Source organism: Homalodisca vitripennis, unplaced genomic scaffold (assembly GCF_021130785.1).
Source record: "Homalodisca vitripennis isolate AUS2020 unplaced genomic scaffold, UT_GWSS_2.1 ScUCBcl_4;HRSCAF=275, whole genome shotgun sequence".
Lineage (NCBI taxonomy): Eukaryota > Metazoa > Arthropoda > Insecta > Hemiptera > Cicadellidae > Homalodisca > Homalodisca vitripennis.
Window position 1 is genome coordinate 193772 of NW_025776145.1, and position 26762 is coordinate 220533.

The 26762-nt window shown below is 34.7% G+C and overlaps 1 protein-coding gene across 1 annotated transcript; it reads left to right on the forward strand.

The window, feature by feature from the left end:
• The first annotated feature begins 17767 nt into the window (after positions 1–17767).
• On the forward strand, positions 17768–20124 carry LOC124370147. Its single transcript, XM_046828437.1, has 2 exons — positions 17768–18135; positions 19322–20124. Exons 1-2 carry the CDS (start codon positions 17979–17981, stop codon positions 20122–20124), a joined length of 960 nt encoding a protein of 319 aa, XP_046684393.1. The 5' UTR covers positions 17768–17978.
• Positions 20125–26762: the final 6638 nt, after the last annotated feature.

A 26762-nucleotide genomic window follows, 5' to 3' on the forward strand; every position in this document is an offset into this window, starting at 1 on the left:
ATCATCTTTTAGTGTGGTTATTTTGATTATTATTATATTATTTAGTAATTATTGTGAAAAATAATGAACCCACTAACTGTTCAACCAGTTCCTCCAGGATGTGGAAGAAAGAAAAGGAGAAACATAGAAAACTGGAAAAGAATTATAGCTAAAAAAGCAAGGTAAGACCTATGTTTATAAGTTAGGTCAAGTTGTACTTATGTTATTTGATAATGTACATAAACTATATTATATAATAACATGGTTTAGTATATAATATAATTTTTTTAATGTACTAAGTATGTTGTACTTTTCTGTTTTAGGTACAGTTCTCCTGGTTTTCCACCACCACCACCAGCATGTGAACATCGCTCATCAGAGGCATACCAGTGTGCGAACATTCAATTTCAAGATGTCAGACGCTTCCACCAGAAGTTTTATTCAACACCTAATAGAGTCGATCAAAATAACTTTATACTTCACTACATCACAGTGGAAACTCCAAAGCGTAAGCGCCCTCGTGTACAGGATAATGTCGCTCACAAGAAGGTAGTAACTACTAAATATTTCGTGCCTAAACTTGAAAATAGCCCTCATGGCTCAGATAACACTACTGATGTTCCTGTTTGTAAAAATGTATTCATAAACACACTTTGCATATCTAGAGATAGGGTTCAGCTTCTTGCTACAAAATACTTGGAGTCTGGATATACTCCTCCGGAAGTTAGAGGGGATAACAGGAAAGCTGAATTATACACTGAAAAAAGAAGTGTAAACAGTTTCATTGAATTTCTCCCAGTGCTTGAGTCACACTATTGTAGAGGAAGGCAAGTCAATAGGCAGTACTTATCCACTGAACTTAGCATTAAGGTACTGTGGGAGAAGTATGAAGAAACATGTGAACCTCAGAATAATGTAAAATACGAGTTTTTCCGGTCTGCGTTTGTAACAGATTACAACATTGGATTCGGATCTCCATCTACAAACTGCTGCTCCATATGTCTATCTCTAAAAGAGGAAATAAAATTACTAGGGATCCAGATAAAAAATCTAATTTAAAAGTAGACCTTGCACTCCATAAGCGTAAAGCTAATGTATTTTTTGATGAACTGAGAATATCTCGTGAAGGTAACTTCACATTAACATTTGATTGTCAAAAAAATCAAATGGTTCCAAAAATACCAAATCAAGATGCGTATTATTTACGCCAAATGTACATCTATAACTTTACAATGTGCCAAGGCACTTCACATGACCAATTAACTAAAGACAAGGTGTTTTCATACGTCTGACTAGAGAACGAATTCAAGTAGGGGTCGAATCAAATAGCCTCTGCCATCTATGAGAGGTTAACAAATACAGACCTGACTGGAATCCGCACCGCCAAGCTTGTTGCTGATGGTTGCGGAGGACAGAACAAGATTACAATGATTATTGGTATGATGTCTAAATTTTTGATGCACGATGTTCCGCCTACTCTAAAGATTATCAACATTATATATCCGATTGTCGGGCATTCTTTTATACCCCCTGACAGGATCTTTGCGCAAATCGAGAAGGATTAAAAGGCACAGTACCCTTTGAACCGACCAGGACTACAAAACGATTTTTAAGAAACATGCTACTGTCATAAGACTAGGAGACAACTACTGTCCTGTATATAACTGGAAAAAGGCTGTGTTTGAAGTACTGAAAAAGCCTGCCAGCTGGAATTTCAAATTACAGCCGTGCAAGAGAATAGTTGTTTCAAAAACAAAAACAAAAAACTGGGAATTGTGTTATTAGGGGAGAACTTCATTACAACTAAAACATTGGTGAAGGGGAAAGTTTGCTAAAGCGAGGGAAGAAAATTACCTCAATAAATCCCAATCTCATTCCAAAAGGAGTTCAGTTCAAACCAGCAAAGTTGACAGACTTGAACAAATTGCTATCGAAACACTTAATGCATCACCGGAGGGAAAAAGAAGCCACACAAGTTCCACTATAATTTTTTATTCTAACTACTTTTGAAAATCATTAATTCATTGTTAGTTAAATGCTTCTTGTGTTATACATTTAAAAATGTAAAATAAAACTCAGTTTTTTAAAAGTCACTTTTACGTACTTTTTTTTTAAATAAAACCTGTTCTCTGGTCTATTTAACCCCATTTTCACAAAAACATTTTGTTTTACATAGATAAATGTATTTTAGTGTTTCAAAAACAATAAAAATATAAAATATTGTCATAAAATCATTTAAATATTGCAAAAATATCAGAGCAAATAAACAGAACTGAAACTTATTACGTCCAATACTGATGCAAAACTCGTTAAGTTCCCAAAACTGCTGCAAACATCGTTATGTCTAAACGTTTTTTCAAATTTTTCCAGTAAACTATCAATGTCAGATTTTTGCCATTAATAACCTAATGAAAGCATGATTTTTAAAGTTAAAAAATAGATCCAATTTTAGGGTATTAAAATAAACTAGCCACAGTTTTTTGCCCTTTTTGGAAATTTTGTTTGTATGGACGTAACGAGATTTGAAACTGGGCTACTCATATGTAAGCTTCAGACTCGGTCCCATCAGTTCTTTACTCGCTGTCACTACCGTCTGTTGTGTAGCTGTCACTAGAACATTTTTTGGTTATTGTTTAATATAATTCACTGCTAATATGTGTTTTAGTTTTATTTAATGTGAAAAAATTTGCGTGTTTGATACTTTGTTTTGATAAATTATTACCGTAGAGCAGATTTGGTTTGTTGTCTCCAAATAGTTGTCTGATTCTTTTGTTTCGGATGTCATTGTTGAATATTTTGTGTTACTAATTATTTGAAAATGAAGTATGAAGGTTGGGGAAGTGTTTCCATATAATTATCAAATAAACAATTTAATTGAATTCAGTGGGGAAATGGATGGAAGATAAAGACTAAGTGGAGCGGCATACCGTAAAATAGCATACCAAAAAAAGAGAAGGAAAATTAATTACTTTAAAAAGTACCAAAACTTCACAATTTATTTACTTCCACTGGAAGTAAAGTAGTCTTAGACAAACTTAGTAGTACTATTGGCATTGGTGTAGTGGAGCCGGAGCGGCGCTCCAGCATAGCATATAGAGCCGGAGCTGTAAACTGGAGCGCCACCCGTCTGTAAAGAGTGGTAGGCGGGTGACAAGTAGCTCGATAATAAAAAGGCCGGAACAAACCCGCATCACTTATATGTCCGATAAGTGGTATCGAGGTAATTGTAGGCGCTATGCAACAGACAACTCTTGTAAAGGGTCCCATACACTTTCGGCCTGGTATACACTGGCGAACATTTCGGTGTAACATGTAAATGTAACGTGTTGCGGTAACATGTTCGAACGTTTTTTCAACACATTCCCTACAACTGTTCGATGGATGATACGGCCCAAGTTCACCAGTCAGTTTGAGGCGGACCTTGACATGGATCACCTGGCAACAGTAGCCGCAGCTTATGTTTTCATCCATTTGTCTGTTTAAAAAGAGAAACGGAAACGAAAGAAACGTAGATGGTGGGAACTAGCGCCATACAAAAGAAGATCTGAATATAGTGGTTGTCGGCTTCTAAGTGACCTGAAATTCCAAGAAGTGTCTGGCCATTATAAAAACTTGACTAGGATGTCAGCAATGGATTTTGAGCTACTGATCAATTTAGTTGGGCCGAAGATTCAAAATATCGATCCTCGACTCAGACAACCATTACTGTTTTTGAACGACTTGCCCTTACTGCGAGGTTTCTAGTGAGTGGCGATTCATATTCGAGCCTTCAGTACCTATTCAAAATCTCAAAACAAGCCATCTCAAGAATTGTTCCTGAAGTATGTCATGCGATTGTCGAATCACTTGACCCTGGATTACTAACCCTAGTTCATTGTTACGTAGTTAGTAAGAGTTCGTCATTTTTTACGACGATTTTTTATTTATTTTTTTAAATATTAATGCTTAGTTTTTTTATTTAAAGAGCGTTAGAAGCTTACTTGACTTACCCTTAGTCGAATTGTTTATTGTAGCTTCATCCTAACTAATTCTTATTTATAAATTAAATATATTTGCAACATAAGTTTATTTTTCATAGCAATATGATAGGTTTCAGGAGAAATAATAAAAACGGATAAAAAAAATAGCAGTCGTGGGACTGCCGATAGAAGTGAAAACGGAACTATTAAGTTGAGAGTAATTCAAACTATATGCAAAAATTATAGGAAATTTTTTATGTTTTATTTATTAGTTACATATGATGGGTTAAACAAATCATGAACAAAATATAAATACAAAGTGGTTGAAAAAAATAATTAATATACAATTATCTTAATTATACATAGTATTTATATTTACACGAATTTCAATGAATTCAAGTTTGAACATTATTTACATCATTGTCAACATTAATTTCGACAATACTTAGATTATCTGTTCATTTAATCATTTCATTGTATTCTAAAAAAGATACAATATGTTTATGGTAACTGAAATAAGAAATAAAAATGTTTGATTGAAATTTATCTAAATATCGTATAAAAACAGCATCGATAGTCGTTTTATACTTTGTTGTACTGACTTTTCGATCATTAGACATAGTCAAACCTAATGTTTCATTCAAAAATTCAATTAATGATAAATTTTTGTCATCTGCGAAGTTAATATTAAAGTCTCCGCTTAATATCAATGTTTAAAAATATATTCGTTGTTTTCATTATTCATTTATCTGTATAAAAATATTAATATGTTTCATACTCACTTTTATACTGAAGTCAATGAATTTAAATTCAATAAATAAACAGTAATCCTTCAATTAAATAATTACAATAATAGTCAAATTAAAAATTCACTTAAATAAACAAAATCCAGTACACACAAGTTGAACTTCCCACGTGGTCAATTTAACTTTACTTATGTATTCTACACTCTAATACTTAATGTACAACGCGTCACATTTACAATTACAGATGTACTGCTACTATAACGTATTGTTGACGTGACTCACAAAATTATACTTATCCAAAAAGCGTCCAACGCGCACATAATACAGTCAGAAATAGTCGATGTATTAGTGTATACGTGTACACAGGCTACTGCGCGTGCGCTAGTCTGGCTCTCCATAGCTATAGATATACTATTATCATTAGCATATTACATTGCGTAGATTTAGTATTAGGCGTTTAATATATCATAAATAGCAAAAAGTGACTAAAATAGAATAAACAAATTTTCCAAAGATTATTAACGTTTCCATGGAAACCACTTTAGCATGTCGGTGACGCGAACCGAGGATTTTACCCTCTACCAAAACGCTCAACGCGCCTAAAGAAGTTTTCACTTCAAAAACTTGATTCAACCAGTTGGCTTCGGTTAAAGACAAATAACTGCAGAACTATTTTGCTGCCACACCATGCACCCACAAGGCTTTTAATTTGAATGGAATTGTCATGTCCAAGAGAGTTAAATGCCTTACTAAGATCTAAAAATACACGAAACAGTATTTACAACATCTAAATTATTCACAATGAACAATAACAGAACTCTGCAAGATTTTCCAAACTCCTTTACTTTTGCTTGATGCTTCAGATATTGATTGTGCATTACATTTTTTATGGATACTTATTAATTTTTTGTCATATGTCTTCTTACTTATATTAGCTGCAAGTCTATCTTCTTCTTTACCACTCAGGATGTACTTTTGCTGGGAATCCCCCCCTTTGCATTGTTTTTCCTTTTATTTTTCCAATGTCATATTCAAGCAGTCAATGTTGAAGTCTCCTAAAATGCAAATTGAGCTGTTGCCAGTTGGTAGAAATTCTAGTAAGTCATTTAATGCTTGAACTCCTTCGTCTAAATATGGAAATATTTTGATCATAAACAAAGTATTACAACAAAATGCATGGTCTGCTTGGCTTTTATTCAGAACATGCCTTTATAAATTTTTAAGATTTAAAAACAAATATTTTGGTAAAATATTGTTTTTTTTTTTCATTTAAAATGGAAAATAATCTGCAATTTAAAAAAATTCAAACATTTGGTAGTTTCTAGTTATTTTAGATGGAGAATCCCCTTAATCTGGATTGTTTAAAGCCCATGTAGGATCCAGTTTGATCAATCCCAGACTAATAATCTACCGTTTTATCAATTTTAAACTAGTTTTAACTTTGGTATAATGTACTGTAGTAAAGTAATTAACTATTTTGTTTAATTTCAGGACCTGATTTTAGTTCTGGATATTCAATCTGCTATGATATAGCTCTATAGTGCAATTCCAGCAAGTTTATAGTGAAGAACAAAACTTCCTACAGTTTTATTTGTATTAACTAAGATATGTATACATTGTTTTATACAAGTATTTTTTATACACTAAGTTACTATATTTATATTATAAATTACCAATTTGTAAATGGAAAGAACATTTAGATTGTTGATATGAGAACATACGAGTAATAAACGATGTTAAGATAATAATTACATGTATGTTATCATAACTTATTAACAGATTAATCTTTATTATACTTGTGGTGTCTGGAAAACTGAGAAAATATGAACTTATTTTTAATTTAAGACAATTAAAGTTATTATGCATCTTTTCATTTTAGAGCCATGTTGCTAATCCAAAATTTTTATTGTAGAAATACATTTTTTGTACAACATACATAAAATAAACTGCTATTGCTAAAACTCTTACCTGATGAAACACGTTTAGGTGGATCAATGAAAATGTATAATTTTAAAACTGAAAATTTCAAGTAACTGAATTGGTATTATTAAAAAATAAATTAAATTGTAACATTTTATTTTGAATTTTTGTTTTAACTTTCATCATATTTGCACACAACACATTGCACTGTGACAACGGCTGCAGTAGGAGGTCGTCATTCGTCTCTTTGCTTATGGACAGAAGGAACAGATCTTTCTTGCTCCTGCGGTTGGTTGACGATTGGCAGGAGGAGGTATTCTCAGATTCAGATTCTCGCAAAAGTGAGGCGTTTTGCAAGCGAGTTCGCATGTGAGGGTGTGTCAATTCCATTGAGAGTTCCTTCATGAATGACTTATGGTTCTTAGGAGTCCTTTGTGCGAAGCAGTTTAAACAATATATAACATATGAATTAACAAAGCATATGTTCATAATTCCAAAAAAACACATAATGGCCATCGGCGGGTTTTCCAGTGGTGGCTCATAGTGCCTAATCTCACAGTGCCACAACGTGAATTTGCTCACGGTGCAACAACGTGAATTTTCTCACAACGCCACAGCTCATAGCGCCACAGATTTGACCAAATGCTCACAGCGCCAACACAACCGAATAAATAATCGGATCCATGCTTACAGCGCCACAGCTCATAGTGCCACAGATTTGTTCGAGTCCTCACAGCGCCAACACAACCGAATAAATAATCGGATCCATGCTTACAGCGCCACAGCTCATAGTGCCACAGATTTGGCCAAGTGCTCACAGCGCCAACACAACCGAATAAATAATCGGATCCATGCTTACAGCGCCACAGCTCATAGTGCCACAGATTTGTTCGAGTCCTCACAGCGCCAACACAACCGAATAAGGCCCCGGGCATGATACGAGCGGTGAGCGTCGAGCGTCAGAGCGGCACCGCTCTGCCACCGCTTTGCAATCGGGCCCAATATGTTGCCGTGCAAATGTGAAGGGGGGTGTCACTATCGATAGGCTTGAGCGGTGTGAGCGACAGTGAGCGACGCCGCTTAGCGTCGAAGGCACCGCCAAACCCTGCCCGATTACTTTTTGTACGACGCTCGACGCTCAGATGAGTCATGCTTCTTCCCACGGTTTTCAGTCTAGTTCAAGATGGCAGAGGAGCAAGAACCACGTGAGCTTCCGGCAAGGACATTGTTGCTTTGAAGAAGCTTAGTGATACTCAAATTCAGTTTTATATGTGAAGTTTAGTGTCGTTCATCATTGTGGAATGATAAAGACAACAACTTCAAGAACACTACGTTGACAAGGAAGCTGTTGGATGAAGTGGAAGCAGCGTTTGACATGTCAGTTAAATTAATAACATTATTTCTATCACTATGGAGGAAGGTAACCATTCAAAAGCTCACATGTCCAAAAATTGATAAAAATGAGCTGAGATGCATTATTAAACTGTTAGTGATTGTCTTTATGACTACACATCTTTTTCCTGTCAAAAGTCACACAATCGATTTTAAATCTATATATAAATATCACTTTCAAGCAAAACCTCACTTATTTTATTGACAGTTCCAAGCAAAAACATCACATGTTACCAAGGGGGGTGGGGACAATCATGAGAGATGAACGCCAATAGAAGAGGCCCCAATAGGAGCAGCTTGCAGGTCTCGTGACTTGTCAAAGGACCGTGAAGTGGTTTTTATAGCTGTCCATCAGTTTGAGTTAGGCACTGTAGATTTTGCATTTCAATAGTATCGTTTTTGTGTTGGGTGAAGAAATGTAGGGGCGGTCGATTTTAAATTTTAGAATGATATAGGGGGAGTATCCGGATGTAATAGGAATTGGCGCTGGTTGCTCATGCGTCGATGAGGATCAAAAGGGGAGAGAGGAACAATGGACGGAATAGTAAAGGAGCGGAGGAAAAAGGAGAAAAAGGTATGGGGGGGACGAGGGGGTGGCAAGGGATAGGCAGGGCATGGAGGGGAGAGAAGAGAAGCAGGGGGCAGCGAGGGGTAAAAGAACACGGGAAAAAAAAGGATGCGGTAGAGAGGGAAAAAACAGTCATTCATTCCTCTGGTATTTTTTTATCATAGCTTTTTTCTTTTTTTTATTTTTATCTTGTCTTTCTCATCATAGTGTTTTCATTGTGAAAATTGGAAAATATTCTGTGAAGTGGTGTTATAGTTAAAATTACGTCTCAAGGAAGTAGGAAGAAGTTTAAGAAAACCTACAAAGCGTGAAATTTGCTAAGAATTTATGGGACATTTGCTCCATTGTTTGCTATGTTTTTACCCGCCCCCCCCCGGTGTAAACATAATACTAAGGTATTTCAGTGCTTGTAAAGTGCGCCCTCAGGATGCATTGAAACTATCTCGAAAAAACCCCTGTACTGTTCTTCTAACAAACAACTTACAAGATCAAAAAGTAAGTAGACTTATTTCACATTCTGGAGTTAAGCGCAGAGATCCGACACAAACTAATGCATAGGCTAGGCCTACTATAAAAAAGTACAATTTCACAGCTTTTCGGCTCATTACGTGTTTCCTGTGGCTAAATGGGAATGTAATCTCACAGTCTGCAAATTCGATTTTTTCTGCACTTAACTAAATTCTAAATCAGACAGGGTTATGGCAAATTTTGAAGAAATTCGTCTTTGGCAAGGACTTTGTAGAATACGAGGTAGGGACGAGTAAGTGGTAAGTGTATTCTAACGAAAAATTTGTTAGAGAATTTAGAGGTAATTTAAAGTTCCGAAGAGCCATTACAGGCAGGAAAAAAAACCAAAAGAGTCTACTCAGTAGGACCTGTCATTTCAAAAGTTGTGGGACTATTTATGATAGCTCTCCAATTCAAATGATCTTAAAGTCACTAAATCTATGTTAGACGTATATTCTGCAATGAGTTCAATATCGGGTCAAATCCCCAGCATCGGACATTCTGCAGTTTTTGTGCAATGATGGATAAATAAAATAAAAGCGAACACCTCATGAGAAGCAAGACTTTTTGTCCAAAACGGACTATTCATCAAAAAACGCGCCTAAAGGCATTTTAGAACTTCTTGAAAGAAGAGTTAAAGGAATGAAGTAACATTATGTTTTGACATGCAACAGGTTAGAGTCTTCAGACTCCTGTACAACAAGCATTCTTGCAAGGAGCTGAGCCTATACAATGTTTGTATTACGGATGTGGAATACAAAGAAGCTGTTTTTTTATTGTGTCTGAAGAGCAGGCGGGGGGTCGTGGATTAAAGAAGTTGGGTTGCTTGATAAATTTTTTGAGCTCTACAAATTCGATGAATCTATCACCCATCTTAGACTTTTTCTGTGATGGGTGCACGGGCCAAAATAAGAATAACCATTATTTTTGCATTGTTTGATGTACTTTTTTGGCTAAAACGGAGGAAACCCCCCTTTTTTTTTTTTGGAAAGACAATTTTCAAATTACTTTTCTGTCGTGGGACATTCTTTTTTAAACCCGCAGACAGAAGTGTTGGCAGGAGTAGAAAGAATATTGCAGAAAAAACACAACACATAATAAATATAAAGAGGGAATATTTGGAAGGAGTATAGGAAAGTGGGTCCTGTCAAAGTTTAGGCACTGATGGAATCTAAAGGATTTGAAAGAGTTTGGGGGGGAAAGAAGGTTTTCTCAAAACCATTCGCTATTGATCAGTGAACAAAAGAGAATATTTATGACAAAGAAAGTATCCTCTAAAGGCGACCATCTCAGTGAGGGTTAAAAGCCAATCGAATATTTAGGTTCGAGGATGAAAACCTTAAACAGTTAACCCTTACTCAAAAAGGGAATGGAATTGGGCAATATTTTTAAAGCTCCGCTTCGAGAAGTGCTTTGAGTCACCCGTATTACCAATGCAAAGAAAAAGGAAGTTGATGGCCTATTGAAAAATCCTGTTTGGTGAACATTGGGGTAGGGATGAATAGCCTACTCCTAGTACAATGATTATAATACACGGAGAGAAAAATACACCAAACCATTGAGGGAAGAGATCGAGGTGCCCAGTGTGACTGCCTAGAAGACGATTGTGCGCTTCACATTTAGTGTAAAGTCTTATTAAAAACACATTTGAGAGATTTTCATTTCACTTTATACATTGATTTTTTATTCTAGAAATTATAAATTCAACTCTTTAAATATTTCTTTAAGTAATTTATCTTTTGGTTATTTTAACTTTGTGGTGTTAAGATAATTTAATATTGTAATCTGTATCTAAATGTTTCTTATTACCCTTTCCCTAGTACATAAATTTTGTGCTTCACTTAAGTTTAATTTATCATTCAATTACTGCAAAGAATCCAGTCAAAACAACTCACAAAATGAACCTCAGTTCTGGAACAAAAAGCTCACATGTCCCAAAGGAGATTCAAACAATACCTCACTTGTCCAAAATTTTTTAAACCTAAATATTATTGAACCTAGCACATTTTAGGCTCGAACGAAAGCTTTTAGAAAATGTGTTTGTGGACAAGGAAAAGGTTGTAGGGCAGCTTATTTTTGTTTCAATTAACAAGGTTGTGTGAGAAGAGTTTTTCTCTTTTCGTGTAAATTTTGATTTGAATGGTCATGTGAGGTTTTGAATGTTACCTCCTCAATGGGGTATTTTTTAGGGACAGTTTTCAAGCAAAAAGTATAAGAGCTGTTTTAAGAAAATCAGTCCTAAAATGCTTATTGTAAACTAAATTGTGAACTGTTGCTTATACAACTTTGGATTTGGATTAAAAGTAAAAACATTTTTAGTTGGTATAACATAGTAAATTTAATGTTACTGATTTGATTTAAATTAAATTGTTATTGAAATGGAGAGGTAAAGTAGTGTACATACAAATACTTATATGTTTTTTAAACCTTTATTTGAAATGTGAAGCTATACATTTGCTTTGAAATTAAACGTTTAACAACACGCACACAGATATAATAAACAGAGAAATACAGTTGGCTACAACTCCAATACTAGAAAGGGTAAAAGTACATAAAGAAAAAAAATTGTTGTATTTTGAGTAAGAATAACATTATGTCTACAACGAGTACAACATAAAAACAATAGATAAAAAATGTTAGGCCTATATATCAAATTATACAAATCAAATTACGATTATGACATTTTATTGTTTTTTAAGATAATCCTACAACGGGAAAAACAAAAATACCATAATAATAAAACGTTACTTTTCAAATCGTGATATACATGAAACTATACAGTTATAACAACTTATTGTTGTTTTAAAGCTGGTTTTACAACTAGTAAAAACAGATACGAAAATTAAAAAAAAACGCTATACTGGTATATTTCAAATGGTACAAACAAAATTGCAGTTTTAACGTTATATTGCTTTTTGTAAAAGAATTCTACAACCAGTAATCGATACATTTAAAATATTACAAAATAATGCAGAGATGTAATTGAATATGTATTTTACTTACAGTGATAAACTTACACTCTTTTGACTGGGAGAAAGGTTTAACTCAACATTTCTTAAAAACACCAGTTAAGAAAGGCACTCCCTTGAAAATACAGACCTACTGCATGCTGGTGTATAAGACTACTGGAACTGTTGCAGCATCAAAGAGCTACCACCCTATGTATGAGCCTTTTCAGTTTATGACAGCTAATAGGCCTATTACAGATGCTTTGACTCTAGATATAGCTCCAGAAAGTGTCGAAAAAAGCCAAAATCAAGGATGTAAGAGATCTTTATCCATACCTTAAAGATGAAAGCAAAAGATTTTTTGAATCCCTTTTTACTAAAATTGCTCAAGCTGAACATGAAGAAATAAATGACTCTGGAGTTGGAAATGTGCAGTGATTAAGATACTGTAAATATATTAAGACTGTTTTATGCACTCACTATCTCTTGTTGTGTGAAACTAAATGTTTTTATATTGTAGCATATTGTACGATACCTTTTCATTTTTATTTCATACAATGTTTTAAGATTTGTGAGTTAGCTTTTGTTTGTTTAATTTAAAATAAACTAAATTAATTAAATGTTTTATTTTACTCCCTGTGTTTCAATATCAACATACATAGTTCAAATTAATTTACTCTTTATGTTTATAGGTCCTTCTTGCAAAGAACAAACTAAACAATGTTCTCTTATAAAAGGGCCTATGACATATTGTGTGTTTTCCTTTTTTCCAATATTTAAATATGTGTAAGTATTTAAAAAGTATATAAATATAATTATAATGAATTGATTAAAATACACACTAAGAAAACAGTTTTTAAACAATTTGATGGATTTTATTAGAAAAGTGACAAAACTTTGAAGCTCTATATCTCAAAACACAAAATTTGCACGAGAGGCCCTTATTGCACCTACAGCCTCAATTATTATTATATTTGTTCAAAGCAGTTATCCGCGGCTTTGCACGCAATTTTTAAGATCTAAGAGCGTCCTTTTTAGTGAAATCAATTATGATGTAATATGATGGAGTCTTATGACAATTTTTCACTCAAATGTAGACATAAATATTGTAATTATAATTTTAATGCCCGTGGTTAAGAGATTTAAAAGTCAAATAACATTTTTACTGGCTTATTTCAGGTTTTGCGTGACTCGAAGTATATATTTTAGGTTTAATTAAATTACATTTCTGACGCCACAGTTGAGTCTCTTTCCTAATATTTCAATCAAGGAAATACAATCAAGCCTCAGAAATCTGCTTTGGTCAAATACATATACTTCCGGCCCTCTTAATGTACATCCATTGAAAGATATTATCCAGTGTTTAAGTTGACTTAGTGTTATTGTCCCTTTAAGAACTATATATAAGAAGAAATTCAAAGACGGTCTACGGCCTTTTTACCAACGAACGGTCTAAAAGCGCTTATTCCCACATTTCACACAGTTCAGTTTGCCTTGTCATTATAAAGAAAATATACACATATGTTGGTTTTTAAGCCGTACTTTTGTCAAAACATCTACTAATGACCCTTGTAATCTATTTCCGGTTTCAGATACTTCTAATGCCATAATTTGGTTTTCCTTTTTATTACGTTGAAGAAAATAAATATACTTTCGTAAGGCTAAAGATTTACTGTGGTTAAATGTATCTATATCAGCCGTTTAAATTCACTTCTTGTCTAATTAATTTACAGCTTCATAGTTGAGTTTGCGTTGTTGCACCGATCAAGAAAATATGTACACATGTAGGTTTCGAATGATAACTTACATGACATGAAAAGCAGCGTCTGTTTCCGGTTTACAACATTTCTGGTAATATATTTGATTTAGATATTTTTACCCCGATCAAGAAAATATGTGCATACAAAAGCTTAAAATTACTACTTTGGTCGCTTGTGTTAGTTAAATTAGGATTGTTTTTTTTGTAAATATTAAAATATTATAATTATTATTCCAAATTCTAAAGTATTCCAGAAATCTTTTCCGATTTTCTCTCCATAAAAACCTTTATCGCACTCCAACGAATATTGTAAAAAAAGAATTAGCCGAATTGGCCCAGTATTTTTCGAGATTAGAGCCTAGAAACACATTTAACGATTCATTTTTATTGTGTCAGCCTACAGAGATATAGGCTTCAATGACGTATTCAGTATGCCTTATTGAATACAGTTCGTTCCAATGTACTTCAGATAGTCTGTGCCGTAATAAATCATAATCCACTTTTGTTTTAAAATTACGTTTACAAAAACTATTGATTTTATCTGGCTTATACGATTTATTAATTATATTTAAACTTACAACAAGTTCATGCGAGCACTCCAGTGTTAAAAAAAAACAACTGCCCATAAAGTAGCAGTAACAATTTCAATAACCATGATGATAACTGAATTATTATCTATGTTATTTTTCGATTTTTATTTCTACGTATAGACGTCTAGAAAAAAATCTTGACTATGGTTCCCACAAGATGTTTTCAAATTCCTGGAGTTTCCGTTCTCACAGGAAACTCTCACAAGAAGTCCGAGTCTCCTCCTCTACCCCCTACACTCCTGTTCGGTCAAAGTTCAACTTTTGAACGTAACTTAACTGATCCCCATTTCTATATCTCATCATTCGCTGCTAGTCCATCTTACCAGAAGCATCGTGTTCTATATATATATATATATATCTTTTCGTGTTGTGTTGTGCGATGGAAGTACTGCAATAGGGGGTGTGGTCTAATCTACCACAAAGACGGATACCTGTATCGTAATAAGGTATTTCAGAACGGAAGAAGGTAGTCCAGTGTCGAGACGAGGATTATGGGAGCACCTCGATATTCCGCGAGGGTGAGGCTGCGGAGATTCGGCCCAGTCCTCACAACCATCCGCCGGACGAGGTAGAGGTAGAGATCCTGAGGTTTAAAGCAGACCTGAAACAACGAGGTTTGAACGAAAGAAGGCTGACGTCTCGGAAGGTGTTTGATGCCGTCAGTCTGCAGTAAGTGTTGGTAAAATTATTGAATTAAATATTAATTAAGGCTTATTTTTCCATCTTCGTTCCAATACATCATAATGGTCATGTTTTTCATTAGTTTAGTATTAATTACATAGTTTACGTAAATATGTATAGTCTGTTCCTTAATTATTAAATAATAAAGTTTGAAAGTACTTAATCACTACTCACGACTAGTATCATCAATGGCCATCAGAATTTATAGTTATTAAAAACTAAAGAAGTTTTATTATGAAACTTTTATAGTTTATTATGTTAAAAAAATTTAACTATAAAAATTCTAAATCTTTAAGCTTTTTTATTATTAATATATTTATTTAATTTTTCTTTCTCAATAATCCAGCTTTTTTTAAATTCTGGATGAATTAAAAAATAAAGAAAATTATTACAACTGATATTTTATCTTTCTTGCTAAAAAATTTGATAAAATGGTACATTATGCACTACGGAAATCTGCTGTACATTACCGTACTGAAATATATTACTTAAGCTCTAGTACTGTACTACTTTCTTCAAACCAGTAATTTAATATTTTCATCTCCATCTGGGTTCTATTACAATATCTCCACAACTTCCGCCACCTTTGTTTGAATAGCAGTGACTTAAGTCAATTTATCATAATTTTATTCTCTTTTTCTCAGGCTTTTGACGTTGTCGGCCACAACACCGTCAGGGTAGCTTAAGGTGGAATATTTGAGTCTATGCTGACATTTTGTTGTACTTTGTTTTTTATCTGGTCTCTGGTGTCTTGTACCATGAGAGTGTCAGAGAATATTTTCCGTTACATAGTATCTTAAGACTCTCCTCTTTATTAATTTTTAATTGTATTTATTTTGTTTCGAATAACAACAATTTCTTTAAAATTCCAGGGTAAAGCCTTCAAATATAAACTAAAATCATTTGAAAATAGAAGAATTGAAGATACACATTTATACAAATTAAATTATTTGATTTAAGTTACTTTAGTATTAAAGAATTTCTCATCTCATTTCTCATGAGGTTCTCGAGTTAATTTTAATAGGAGCATAACATTGACTTTCTAATAATGTTTTATAATAATTATAGTAATCTTGGGTAGTTAACAACATAAATCAGAATTGACACTTCAAGAAACCTTTATTGTAACTGATTTTCAATAACGTTACAAGATGGCGACCATTTAGAGTTTGAGACGTATATAAATGCATGATTTTAAGGTAGAATGTTTTTAATAATATAATTTTGGAGTGGCCGTTCCGAAATTAGAAGATTATAAACAGACGGACAGAAAGTAGATTGAGAATATTTTTTATTTAATGCAAGAACGCTCATTATTTTACAGAAAAAATAACAGAAAACATCGTCTAAGAAATTTCAAATACTTGATTTTAGTCAGAATTCATAGAACATGTAACGCCTGCAATCATTATTACTTTATTCTAATATAGGTATCCTCGAGCTGCGGTGAGGATTGGGTTCCCGCAGGTCAGGGCAACCCTTGCTCGGTGCCGACGGCTAAGAAGTCGTCCCATACCGAATTCTTTGCTGGATTTGCAAAATCCGCGATGGGAGGAACTTGGCCGCACTCTGGCCGAGGATGGTGTAGGACAAACATTTTTCAGAGGTGTGATCGGCCCAGGTGGACAAGATGGATGGCACGCTGCGCTGTACTTGTCATCAAGGCTGCAGGCCGGTCTTATCAATACGCGGCGTGTCCACCTTGATGCCACATACAAGGTGTTGCCTGTCCAACTGGGAGCACATCTGTAACTGTTGACTGCGCACGCAGAATATTTAAATCTATTTCACACATCTTACTATGATGATTTCGCTGCTAATGCATTATGTTGCCCGGTGTAATTGATTAAACAGTTATATAACAATAACTTTATTAGTAATTTGAGATATTATGAAGTAACATTTATTAAATAGTTTAATTCAACATTGAATTTTTCTATATAAATGTAAGTATTTAGTTATCAGTGACAGTGAAATGTATATTTTTACTGAAACAGTTGATATGAGCATTCTGTTTAACATAATAATAATTATTATGAATCACAGTTGGTTTTCCAGCTCTTCCCAGTTGCATTTGTCATTATGACCAGAAAAACGCAGATAGCTTATGAGGGGGTGCTCCAGTACCTAAAACGGTTGGTGCCACAGTGGGAGCCAGAAGTCGTGATGGTTGACTTTGAGGCTGCCATCAGAAATGCGGCCCGCTTAGTTTGGCTACATGCCAGAGTGGTGGGTTGTTTCTTCCACTACGCTCAAGTAAGTTCTAATATTTTATATGAAATCGGAGCAAATAACCTAGTTATGTAGCTAAAAGTTTTAGTAACAGCAAATTTGCTGACATTTTGATGAGTGTTAAAACAACGAGAATTAACATTTTGATATTAAGAAAAAGAATAATTTATTCACACAATAGAACTCAAAAGTTTTCTGTTGAGCCGGGGCTCAGTTTGGATAATTTTGTCAATTTTTTCCCACCTCGGCCACTTTTGTCAGTCTGTGGGGGGGGGGGGGTGATTCCGTTACCATATTGATTATTTTCTGCCTGGATGGACTGATTGGTCGAGGTCAGGTGGTTGACCTTGACTGATTACCGTCCAGCTGATTACCGGCAGCTACTAGTGGTCGGAGCGGTCGGACACATTCGGCAGAGGCGACGCGAATCTCTAAGACGGTGTCCTACCTGAGCGACCAGGCGCGAGCGATGCGAGCGACGCGAAAATAACAAACTATGTTTTCATGCGGATGTGTCCTGCTTTGCGATTGTTGCGAGCGAGAGATCACTCCGCGACGCGATTAGAACAAAATATTTGTTTTGATCGGTTGTCGCGTCGCCCGTCGCTAGACTTCTGTTCAATTCTTGCCATCTTCTGAGTGTGTGTCTGACATTGTGTCGAGATTCTATTGAGTGTACGTGTTTTATTGTGTAAAGATGTCGGAGTTTACAGAATGTCTAATTTGTGAAGTACAAAAGAGGAGTATTTTGTGGAACATGAAGGACAATAACTACCACAATAGGCATGCTTCGAATCGCGCATGGGAAGCAGTGGCCATTGCTTTGGGGAAAACAAGTAAGTTTATTTGTAATAACTAAAACTATATCTGTTAAATGTTAAATTTACGACATTCAGTTATGAATTAATTTCTTCCATTTTGTATATGCCGTAAGACTGACACAGTACGTAAGTGTATATAAACTAATGCTGTATGGACTACATGTTTGCAACACATTAAAAGGCGTTTTAAATTTCAATAGTATGTATAATTATACAACATTTAAGTACAATGTTATTTGGACAATAAAAAAGTAGCTGGCATATGTGGCAGTATTTGCTACAGTAAGGGATGTTCCTTGAAGTACTCCTCGTGGCTGCAGCAAGACTTGAGACGGCATTGGCACTCCTCCCTCGCCTACCACCCAACACTCCTCGACTGTAGACGACCGATCGGTTGTCTACGTCACCACCTTCCAGATCTTTAATGACGTTATGTAACAAAGTTATGGATTTGACAATGTGTACTGCATTTTCCACATTAGTTTCAATGGACTTTCCAAACAAGTTGAATTTAGAATGAATAGCCCCATACGAACACTCTACTACCATCCTAGTTCTTGATAATCTGTAATTAAAAGTTCTATTTTCTGCACTATTAAGCAGAGCTGGGCCGGGGAATGGCCTGACAATATACTCTTGCATTGGGAAACCCTCGTCTGCTACCATAACGAATGGGGCCTTTATCGAACTTCCTGGTAATATTTTTGGTTCTGGGAGTTTAGTCTGCCCGCTCTCAATGGAGTCGTGGAGTGTAGAGTTAGTAAATACTCCAGCGTCATTTTCGTTTCCAAATGACCCAACATTTACCATAATAAATTTGTAATTAGCGTCAGTTAGTGTGAGTAGACCGATGGAATAGTAAGCGTGATGACAGTAATGCATCGAACCGGATTTTGGAGGACGTGTTATTCTGACGTGTTTCAGATCGAGCGCTCCAAAACAGTTTGGAAATTGCCACTTCTCCCAAAAGTCCTTTGCAATTGTTTCAAACATCTCCAGTAGGCTGCGGCATGTGTATCCCAACTAATTTATTCCAAATTGCTTTGCATACTTCAATAACAATAATGGCTACTCGACTTTTGGAAATCCTGAACGTAAATGCAAGCTGCCTGAATCTCATTCCCGTTATTAAGTACCTGTAACAAACAAATATAACAATATCATGAAAATACTTTTCACTAGTAGGTTAGGCCTATTTTTATTTATTTTTTTGTTACAGGCGAGACTGTGAAAGGCAAATGGAAAAATTTAAGGGACACGTTTCGCAGGGAATTGAAGATAGTCCCTGGTTATCGGTCCGGAAGTGACGGTGACCAAACCCCCAAATACACTGGACATTGGCCATATTTTGAAAGGATGCTGTTCCTCAGAGGTGTAATGACGCCAAGGCCTACTGATTCTAACATGTCAGTTACTGATGAAGAGCGAAATGAAAATAACATTGATACCATAACCCACGAATCCGATCCTGATGACCCTGGTAATTCAATTCAATCTCATGTTGATGATGTTAATGTCGGTAGCAATTCAGAAGTTTCACGGTCCGTTAAAAATCTATATACTAGCAACAATGACCAGGTACAAACGGCACCTTATATATCTAAAAGACGTAAATTAACTGGTTCAGAGCAATTTAAGGCTGATATTTTGGCCCTAGAGGCTAAAAAGATTAACATGCTCGAAAAAGACAGTGACCAGAATGATGACGATTTAAATTTCTTCAAGTCATTGCTGCCACATATGAAAACTCTACCAGCAGTAAATAAATTATTTTTCCGCAGTAAAGTTCAGAACATGTTTGCTGAGGAAATGATGAACGCCAACCGGCCCCATTACGCTACATTTCCAAATACATTTGTTCGTACTACTCCACAAACGCCAGTAACTACGCCAGAAACTACTTCTCATGCTACTACTAGTTCAGGAAGGACGCCAGCAAGTACGCCTGACGTAATTGTACATCAAGATCTTAACACAGACGAGACTCAATCTCAATCTATCTTGTTATGGAATTTAAATTGACACTTAAAACCTTACAAAGCTTAAATGTTAATCGTTCTTTTGTGTTTCCTATTCTGTATATACTCATATTGATGGAGCAATTAAAATGATTTCCTAAACTCTGTTCGTTTTTTTATACCTTCAGAGGATATATATACCATAACATGATTAAAGTTTATAACTTTAACACGTAAGTACTATTTTACAGCGGTTTTGTACTTAAAAGTCTATATTGATATTGAAAAGAGCCATTTACCTACTCATAATTCTAAGTAAATTAACAAATCACATATAAATATTGTAATCTTATTAGTTACCTCAAAGTCAGCAAGAGTCGTTCCTCCACGGAGATCGGGTTTTGAAAATTCGCCTCATTGTATTTGAATTCACTTCTTATAACATCAGCTATATAAAAAAAAGTTGTCGGTAACATTCCAGTGTATGAATGAAACAACACTGGATCCTTTTCAGCACTTTTCAGTTCATGGAAGAGGTGGTGATATTCCCCGTGACAAGGCCTCTGCAAATAAATATCATCCGTCGGGTTTCTAACCGTTTCTGTTAGTATATACTTTAAATAAACACTTTCACAAAACATAATCTTACGGAGGAGTGACATGTTTACGTGGTCTCAATACTGGACTTGTCGCTTCACTGTCCGCTCAAGTAGGACAGTCCCGTCGCACGCGCGAATATCTCGTCGCTCGCGTCGCTCGCATCGCTCGCGCCTGGTCGCTCATGTAGGACACCGCTTTACTGTCAACTGGTCGTCCTGATGCCCATAGCTGGCTAGTTCTCCGACTTTCGGCAGGTAATTGTTTTTTCTTATTCTCTCTCTTAACTTAGTTGGTGGTTTCTCTCCCACGCAGATTTTCGTTGATCAGTTAAAAGTAGTTTATTTATTATTTTGTAATTTGTGTACGTTTTCTTGTCGCAAAGTGTTTTGTTTCCTCGTGTTTTGTGTTGCGTGCAAAAATTGGGTGGCAACGCTCATGATTTCTATTTTATTGTTTAATTAATTAATTGCTTTATAGCAGCGTGAACTGCTTAGTTTTGGATTATAATTTAATTATTGTTATTTGGGAAATAATGTACTGTTATTATTTGTAAATTACATAATATACATTACAATTAATATTACGGAATGAATAAAATACAGTGAATTATTTTTACAAGTAAATGTTACCAAGCTGAATAATTTAGTATGGCTTAGAACAGCCTATAAATAAATTTTTAAATATTTGAAAATTTGTTTTGTATGTAATATTTAAAATTGTCACCAAGTAGTGTATCTTATAATACTTGGTGTCTTGAGTTATTTTCTGGAAACAGTTTTTCGATACTTAAAAGGTACTGTTAGCTACAGATTGTTATTTTTAATTGTTAAATTTAAATATTTTATATATACTTTGTGCCAAACATAATTGTTTTTATTATTTCTCGGGTTATAGTGAAACTTTTCTGAATATCTACTAGTTATGTTGGGATTCAATAGGGTCCCCGTGAATGCCGTCAACATGACTGGTGCGGCGAGTCTGCCCAATGGAAACAACACTGGTAAACCAAAATTGAATGCCCGCGCCCTGCCAGCGCTACTGTACCGTCCTCCAACTGGACTGTCTCTGTGTTTCAATTCATCTTGAACAAGGTTGGAGCTAAAATGACTTGAGAGGATCGGGTTTTATGGAGCGCTGCCAGATATTATATCTGGAGGAGGGCCAGTGTTATGTTACCAAAGTATTTATTTAGTTTAGTGACATGATCTGTAGGGGAGGATTTCATCTTTAATTCGGATTCGTGGAGGCAACTAAGTCCCCGCCTCTTTCGAAAATCGGCTTTAAATATTTTTTTTAATATTGGCTACAAACTTGAAACAAAATTACTTTTTAAAAATAGTGGCCTAGAAATTCGACAACCTTTTCCCTCCCCTCAGTTCATAATAATTGCCAGTTTAAAATGTTATATTTATTACATGCCGTACCTGAAACTATGTTATTTATATGTCACATTTCTATTTATTATAAAATTGTTAATTTTTGAATTCTATTTATTTTGTTATTTAGTTTGTAAGTTACTAAGTGCACCGTGGTGCTGCAGTTAAAATATTTAATTTACTTCGTTGGCAAGAGGATTTATTTTATTGTATTTTGTGTTCGAATGTTTGCCATCAGATTAATTATATTATGTACTGGAAATGTTGTCTCTCTTCCCACTAGTGGCATGTTGTTGTTTTTTATGCCTTGCTCCGAGTTTGGGAGGGGCGCGCTTCCGAGACCTCCTGTTGCGGTTGAGGAGACTTCCGGTGAAGTCTAGTTTCACTAACTCGGGACACTGTGCAAGTCAAAACATCAGTATTAACAGGAAGTATAAAAAAGTAACAGAACAACTGTTTACAATAGAGCATACAATTTAAAGGTAAAACAAAATAAATTCTTGTTACAATTTTAAGTTATTCATACTACAAAAAGGTCGGTCTAATCAATACATGGGTATCACGAGAGCCTCGTGGGGACTGTAGATAGCCTTCCCAATCAAGTAAGCCTTTACATAATTTTTAAAATTGTTTAAATTTGTTTGAAATTTGATTACATCTGGAAGTAAATTGTAGAGCTTAGACCAAAATAAAATATTGAGTTTTTGAAAAGCTTGAGTCTGAAACGGTCTACAACATCAAATGCCCTGCTGAGGTCACAAAAAGGCCAAGGGTGTGCTGTCTAGAATCAAGAGATGATATAATTCTTTTTATACAGTTAGCTATGGCAAGTTAGGTGTTTGATCCAGGTTTAGAGCCATATTGATTTAAGGTTAACACTTCATTTATTTCCAGGATATCATAAAATTTTTGATGCATGATTTTTCAAATACCTTTGCAAATATTGGGATTATGGTTATTGGTCTAAAGGAATCAGGATCCAACTTTTTTCCGACTATTTGGTTTACCTTTAGATCAGATGGATATATCCCTTCACTTAAAGAAGCATTAAAAAGATGAGTGAGAATAGAAGAGAGTTGAGAAACAAACTCAATAGAAGAGAATTTAAAAATCTCAAAATATCTTATGATTGCTATTTTTTAATGAAATAAATGCCTGTGTGATTTCACTGTAGCTTACATTAAAAGATAGATTGGCTGGTATTTAAAATGACAAAGGGTTGATGTTGAGAGTGCTTAGTGCAGGGGGAAAGTATTAAATAAGTTGAATCGCAGATGCTTTATTTAAAATGTTTTTTATTTATTATTTCATGCTTTTATAGCCCTATAATCTACTTGAAGTTTAAAAAAATGATTTTATGTTGCAGGCTGTGTATAGAATGCACAAAACGTTGCGGCTGAGACCTCTTACTGAGGAGCACCTTGAGGCAGGGAAGGCAATAGACATGTTAATGTCATTGTGCCTACTCCCTGCTGAGAGTTCAAGCGGGCTAGGACGTAGTGTGCCACTACGTAAGAACACATGGCATATTTCAACAGTTTAGGCCACTCTTGATGTAAGTCCTCTATTTTTGTAATAATGTTGAAATTTAGGTCAGTCTGAGACATTCTTATTAATTTGGTACAAGTGTACTTAGTGTTGGTACATCATTTATAACTTTATTCTATCCTAAATCAATACATCAGATGGGAGAGTAAATATTTATGGAAGAAATAAACTTATACATTTTACTGTTTTCCAATTCTTATACAGCATAATTATAGCCACTTTTCAATTGGTATTCGCCATGTCATGAATAGAATATTTAAGTAAAAACAGTTAATGATGTTGTAGCGTTTTTAAAGCTACATTGATTTATTTTTTTAATTAAAACTTAAATTAAATAAAAATTTTGGGATCGAAATATTGGGACTTAATTTTAGATTAGATTGTGAAATGTCAGGGTAAAATCGAACATGTAACCCTTTGGCAAGTTAGTACTGGTAGTTTTAAATTGTTAGGAAGGCAGGTTGACTGCCTTGAATTGATTAGAACTTGTCTTATTGTGAGTATTGTTCTCCTGGTTTCATACAGCTGGACCAATGAGAGAGCACACGGATGTCCTGCAAAGTTGATTGGAAAGGGAAGTATTTTAGCGCCCGCTCATAATTTTCGCCCTTCTTTTGGTTATTTTCGTGAGTAAAGTTAATTGCTGTGCGCCGTATTTCTTAAATTTTTTTTTCTGCGAGTGATTTTGAGGTAAGCACCACTTTATTGTACGTTTTATTGAAATAGTCATCCTGATCTGATTTTAAACTAATTCTGTTGTCTTTTTTATAGGAAAAAATTAAATTCATAGAAACTACGGAGCATTCTGAATAACTTATTCTCGAAGAACAATAGAGCATAATAGAATCATACAAGTTACATTTGGTTCATGCTTGCAAGAGAAGTGAATTAAAATTGAACTTTGTTAATAACTTTAATTGAGATTTGAAAAAGTAGTAATTTATTAATATTTAACTGGAACTATTTTATTGAGAATTATTAATTGAAAATTAATTGTTAGAGAGAGAGAGTTGTAATCTGAATTGCAGAGACTTGAAAGTTAAGGTTCAAATAGTGTAAAGAGAAGTTGAAATTTTTATTTTTATTATTTCCAAGTGGTATTTAATTTTTATTTTAAAACTTTATTATTTTATTTTAGAAGAGAGCTCTGATTTTTAGTTTGATATATTTGATTAATATTATTACTTCTTGCCAAAGGAATTTTTAAATTTACTAAGAGGTTTGTCAATTCTTTGTGGAAAATAGAGTGATAAAAATTCTGAAACGTTGAACTTATTAATTTGCCAGTTAAAATAAATCCATTGTTTTTATTTAGAACTTTGATTTTTATTTTAGACAAACCAGATAATATTTAATAGTTAACAATTTTAGTAATACATTGTACTTAATATTCACTAGGATCTTTACTAATAAAAAAATATTTTATAAAGTCTTGGATGTATTATTGATGATTTATATATTAATACTTTCGAATATTAATATCAACAATCCAAGTCGTTATAGATGTTGTGTCATTCTAAGCAACGGTCAAACAAGATATACATAACTAAAATATAATGTCTGTATACTCTAACTGTTGTCAAGGGATGTATTTGGAGATATTAACATGTCTTTACATCCAATATTGATTAGTACATAAACTATGTATGATAAAACAAAGTAAAATTATCATAAATGTAACTGAATTGTAACATTGCAGTTGAGCTAAGGAAAATTGAGTCCTCCCAGTAGTTGGACTACAGGAGAATTAGCGATGGGATTCTCCATGTGGGACCGACCAGGAGAGCTTACAGGAGGCAGGACAGTGCCATTGATGTGGCGTCTGAGCACCTGATGCTTGGACAGTGCAATGTGGCACAATTTCTGGACAGGATGTCGCATTGTACTCGTCGGCTGCAAGAGCGCTTGGGCCCGCGGAGAGTAGCGGCTCAGGAGAGACAACCGGCTGCGCCTGAAAACCAGGTAAAACACTGACACCATAATAAACGTTGTATTTTTAGACATTGTTGGAACTGGGCGCCGTACTACCACATCCAGTAATAACCAAAGGCCAAAGCAATAATCAACAATATCAAAGAATAATATTGTAGATAGTAAATAACACCTCCATATCACCAACAACTTTCATTAACCCCAAACAACATAGAGATGTTTATATATGTTTGTTTCTATAGAATTCGTCGTTCATTTCAGGTACCACATGTCGCTGCTGCAGCTGTTAAACCTGTGGATGATGTAGAGGAAGGAGTACCCTGTTGCGGCAGATCCACTTTCTTTTCCCCAGATCTGCGCAGTGTGTCTGTCACAGCGGTCTACACATATGGTCGCGCCCTGTGGCCACATGTGTTTGTGTAATGATTGTCCAGATACACTGCCCAGATATCAGGCAAATCCACATTGCCCCATATAATTGCCTTAATTTTTGAAAGGGGCATGCACTATTCAGCTCTACGGCTCTATAACGCGCTGCCTCGGCACCTGAAAAACATAACCAGCTCACAAATTTTTCTAAAAAATGTTAAAACTATTTTGCTTGAAAAATGCCCATATTCTGTTCAAGAATTCCTGTCAGATTGCACAAACATGTGAAATAACCTATGTTGACTATTTGATTGTTGATTTTATTTAATTGTTATTATTATATTTATCTACTATTTTATCTATGACTTATTTCATGTAAGTTTATGTTATTAACGAAATAAATTATTTCTGATTCTGATTCTATCATTTGTTTTCTGATAGTCCTGGACCTTCAGGACTCTGCGACCATTCTCGGTGCTACAAAGAAAGAGAACGCTGGGATCTCCGTGTCGGACTGGAGGGTTGTCGGAAATGTCCACACGGGAGATTCCAGAATATATCAAAATCGAAATCCCCCCCCCCCCTCAAATTAGGTTATTCAAGTTACGCTTATGGTTGCAAAACAGGTATTAAATGTAACTAATTAAATAATTAATATATTAAAAAATAACTACCCATAAAGTAGCAGTAACAATTTTATTAACCATGTTGATAACTGGTTATGTTTCGACTTTTATTTTTAAGTATAGACCTCTTGGAAAAAAATCTGGACTATGGTTCCCACAGGATGTTTTCAAATTTCTGGAGTTTCCTTTCTCACAGGAAACTCAAAAGAAGTCCGAGTCCCCCCTCTATCCTCTACAATCCTCTTCGGTTA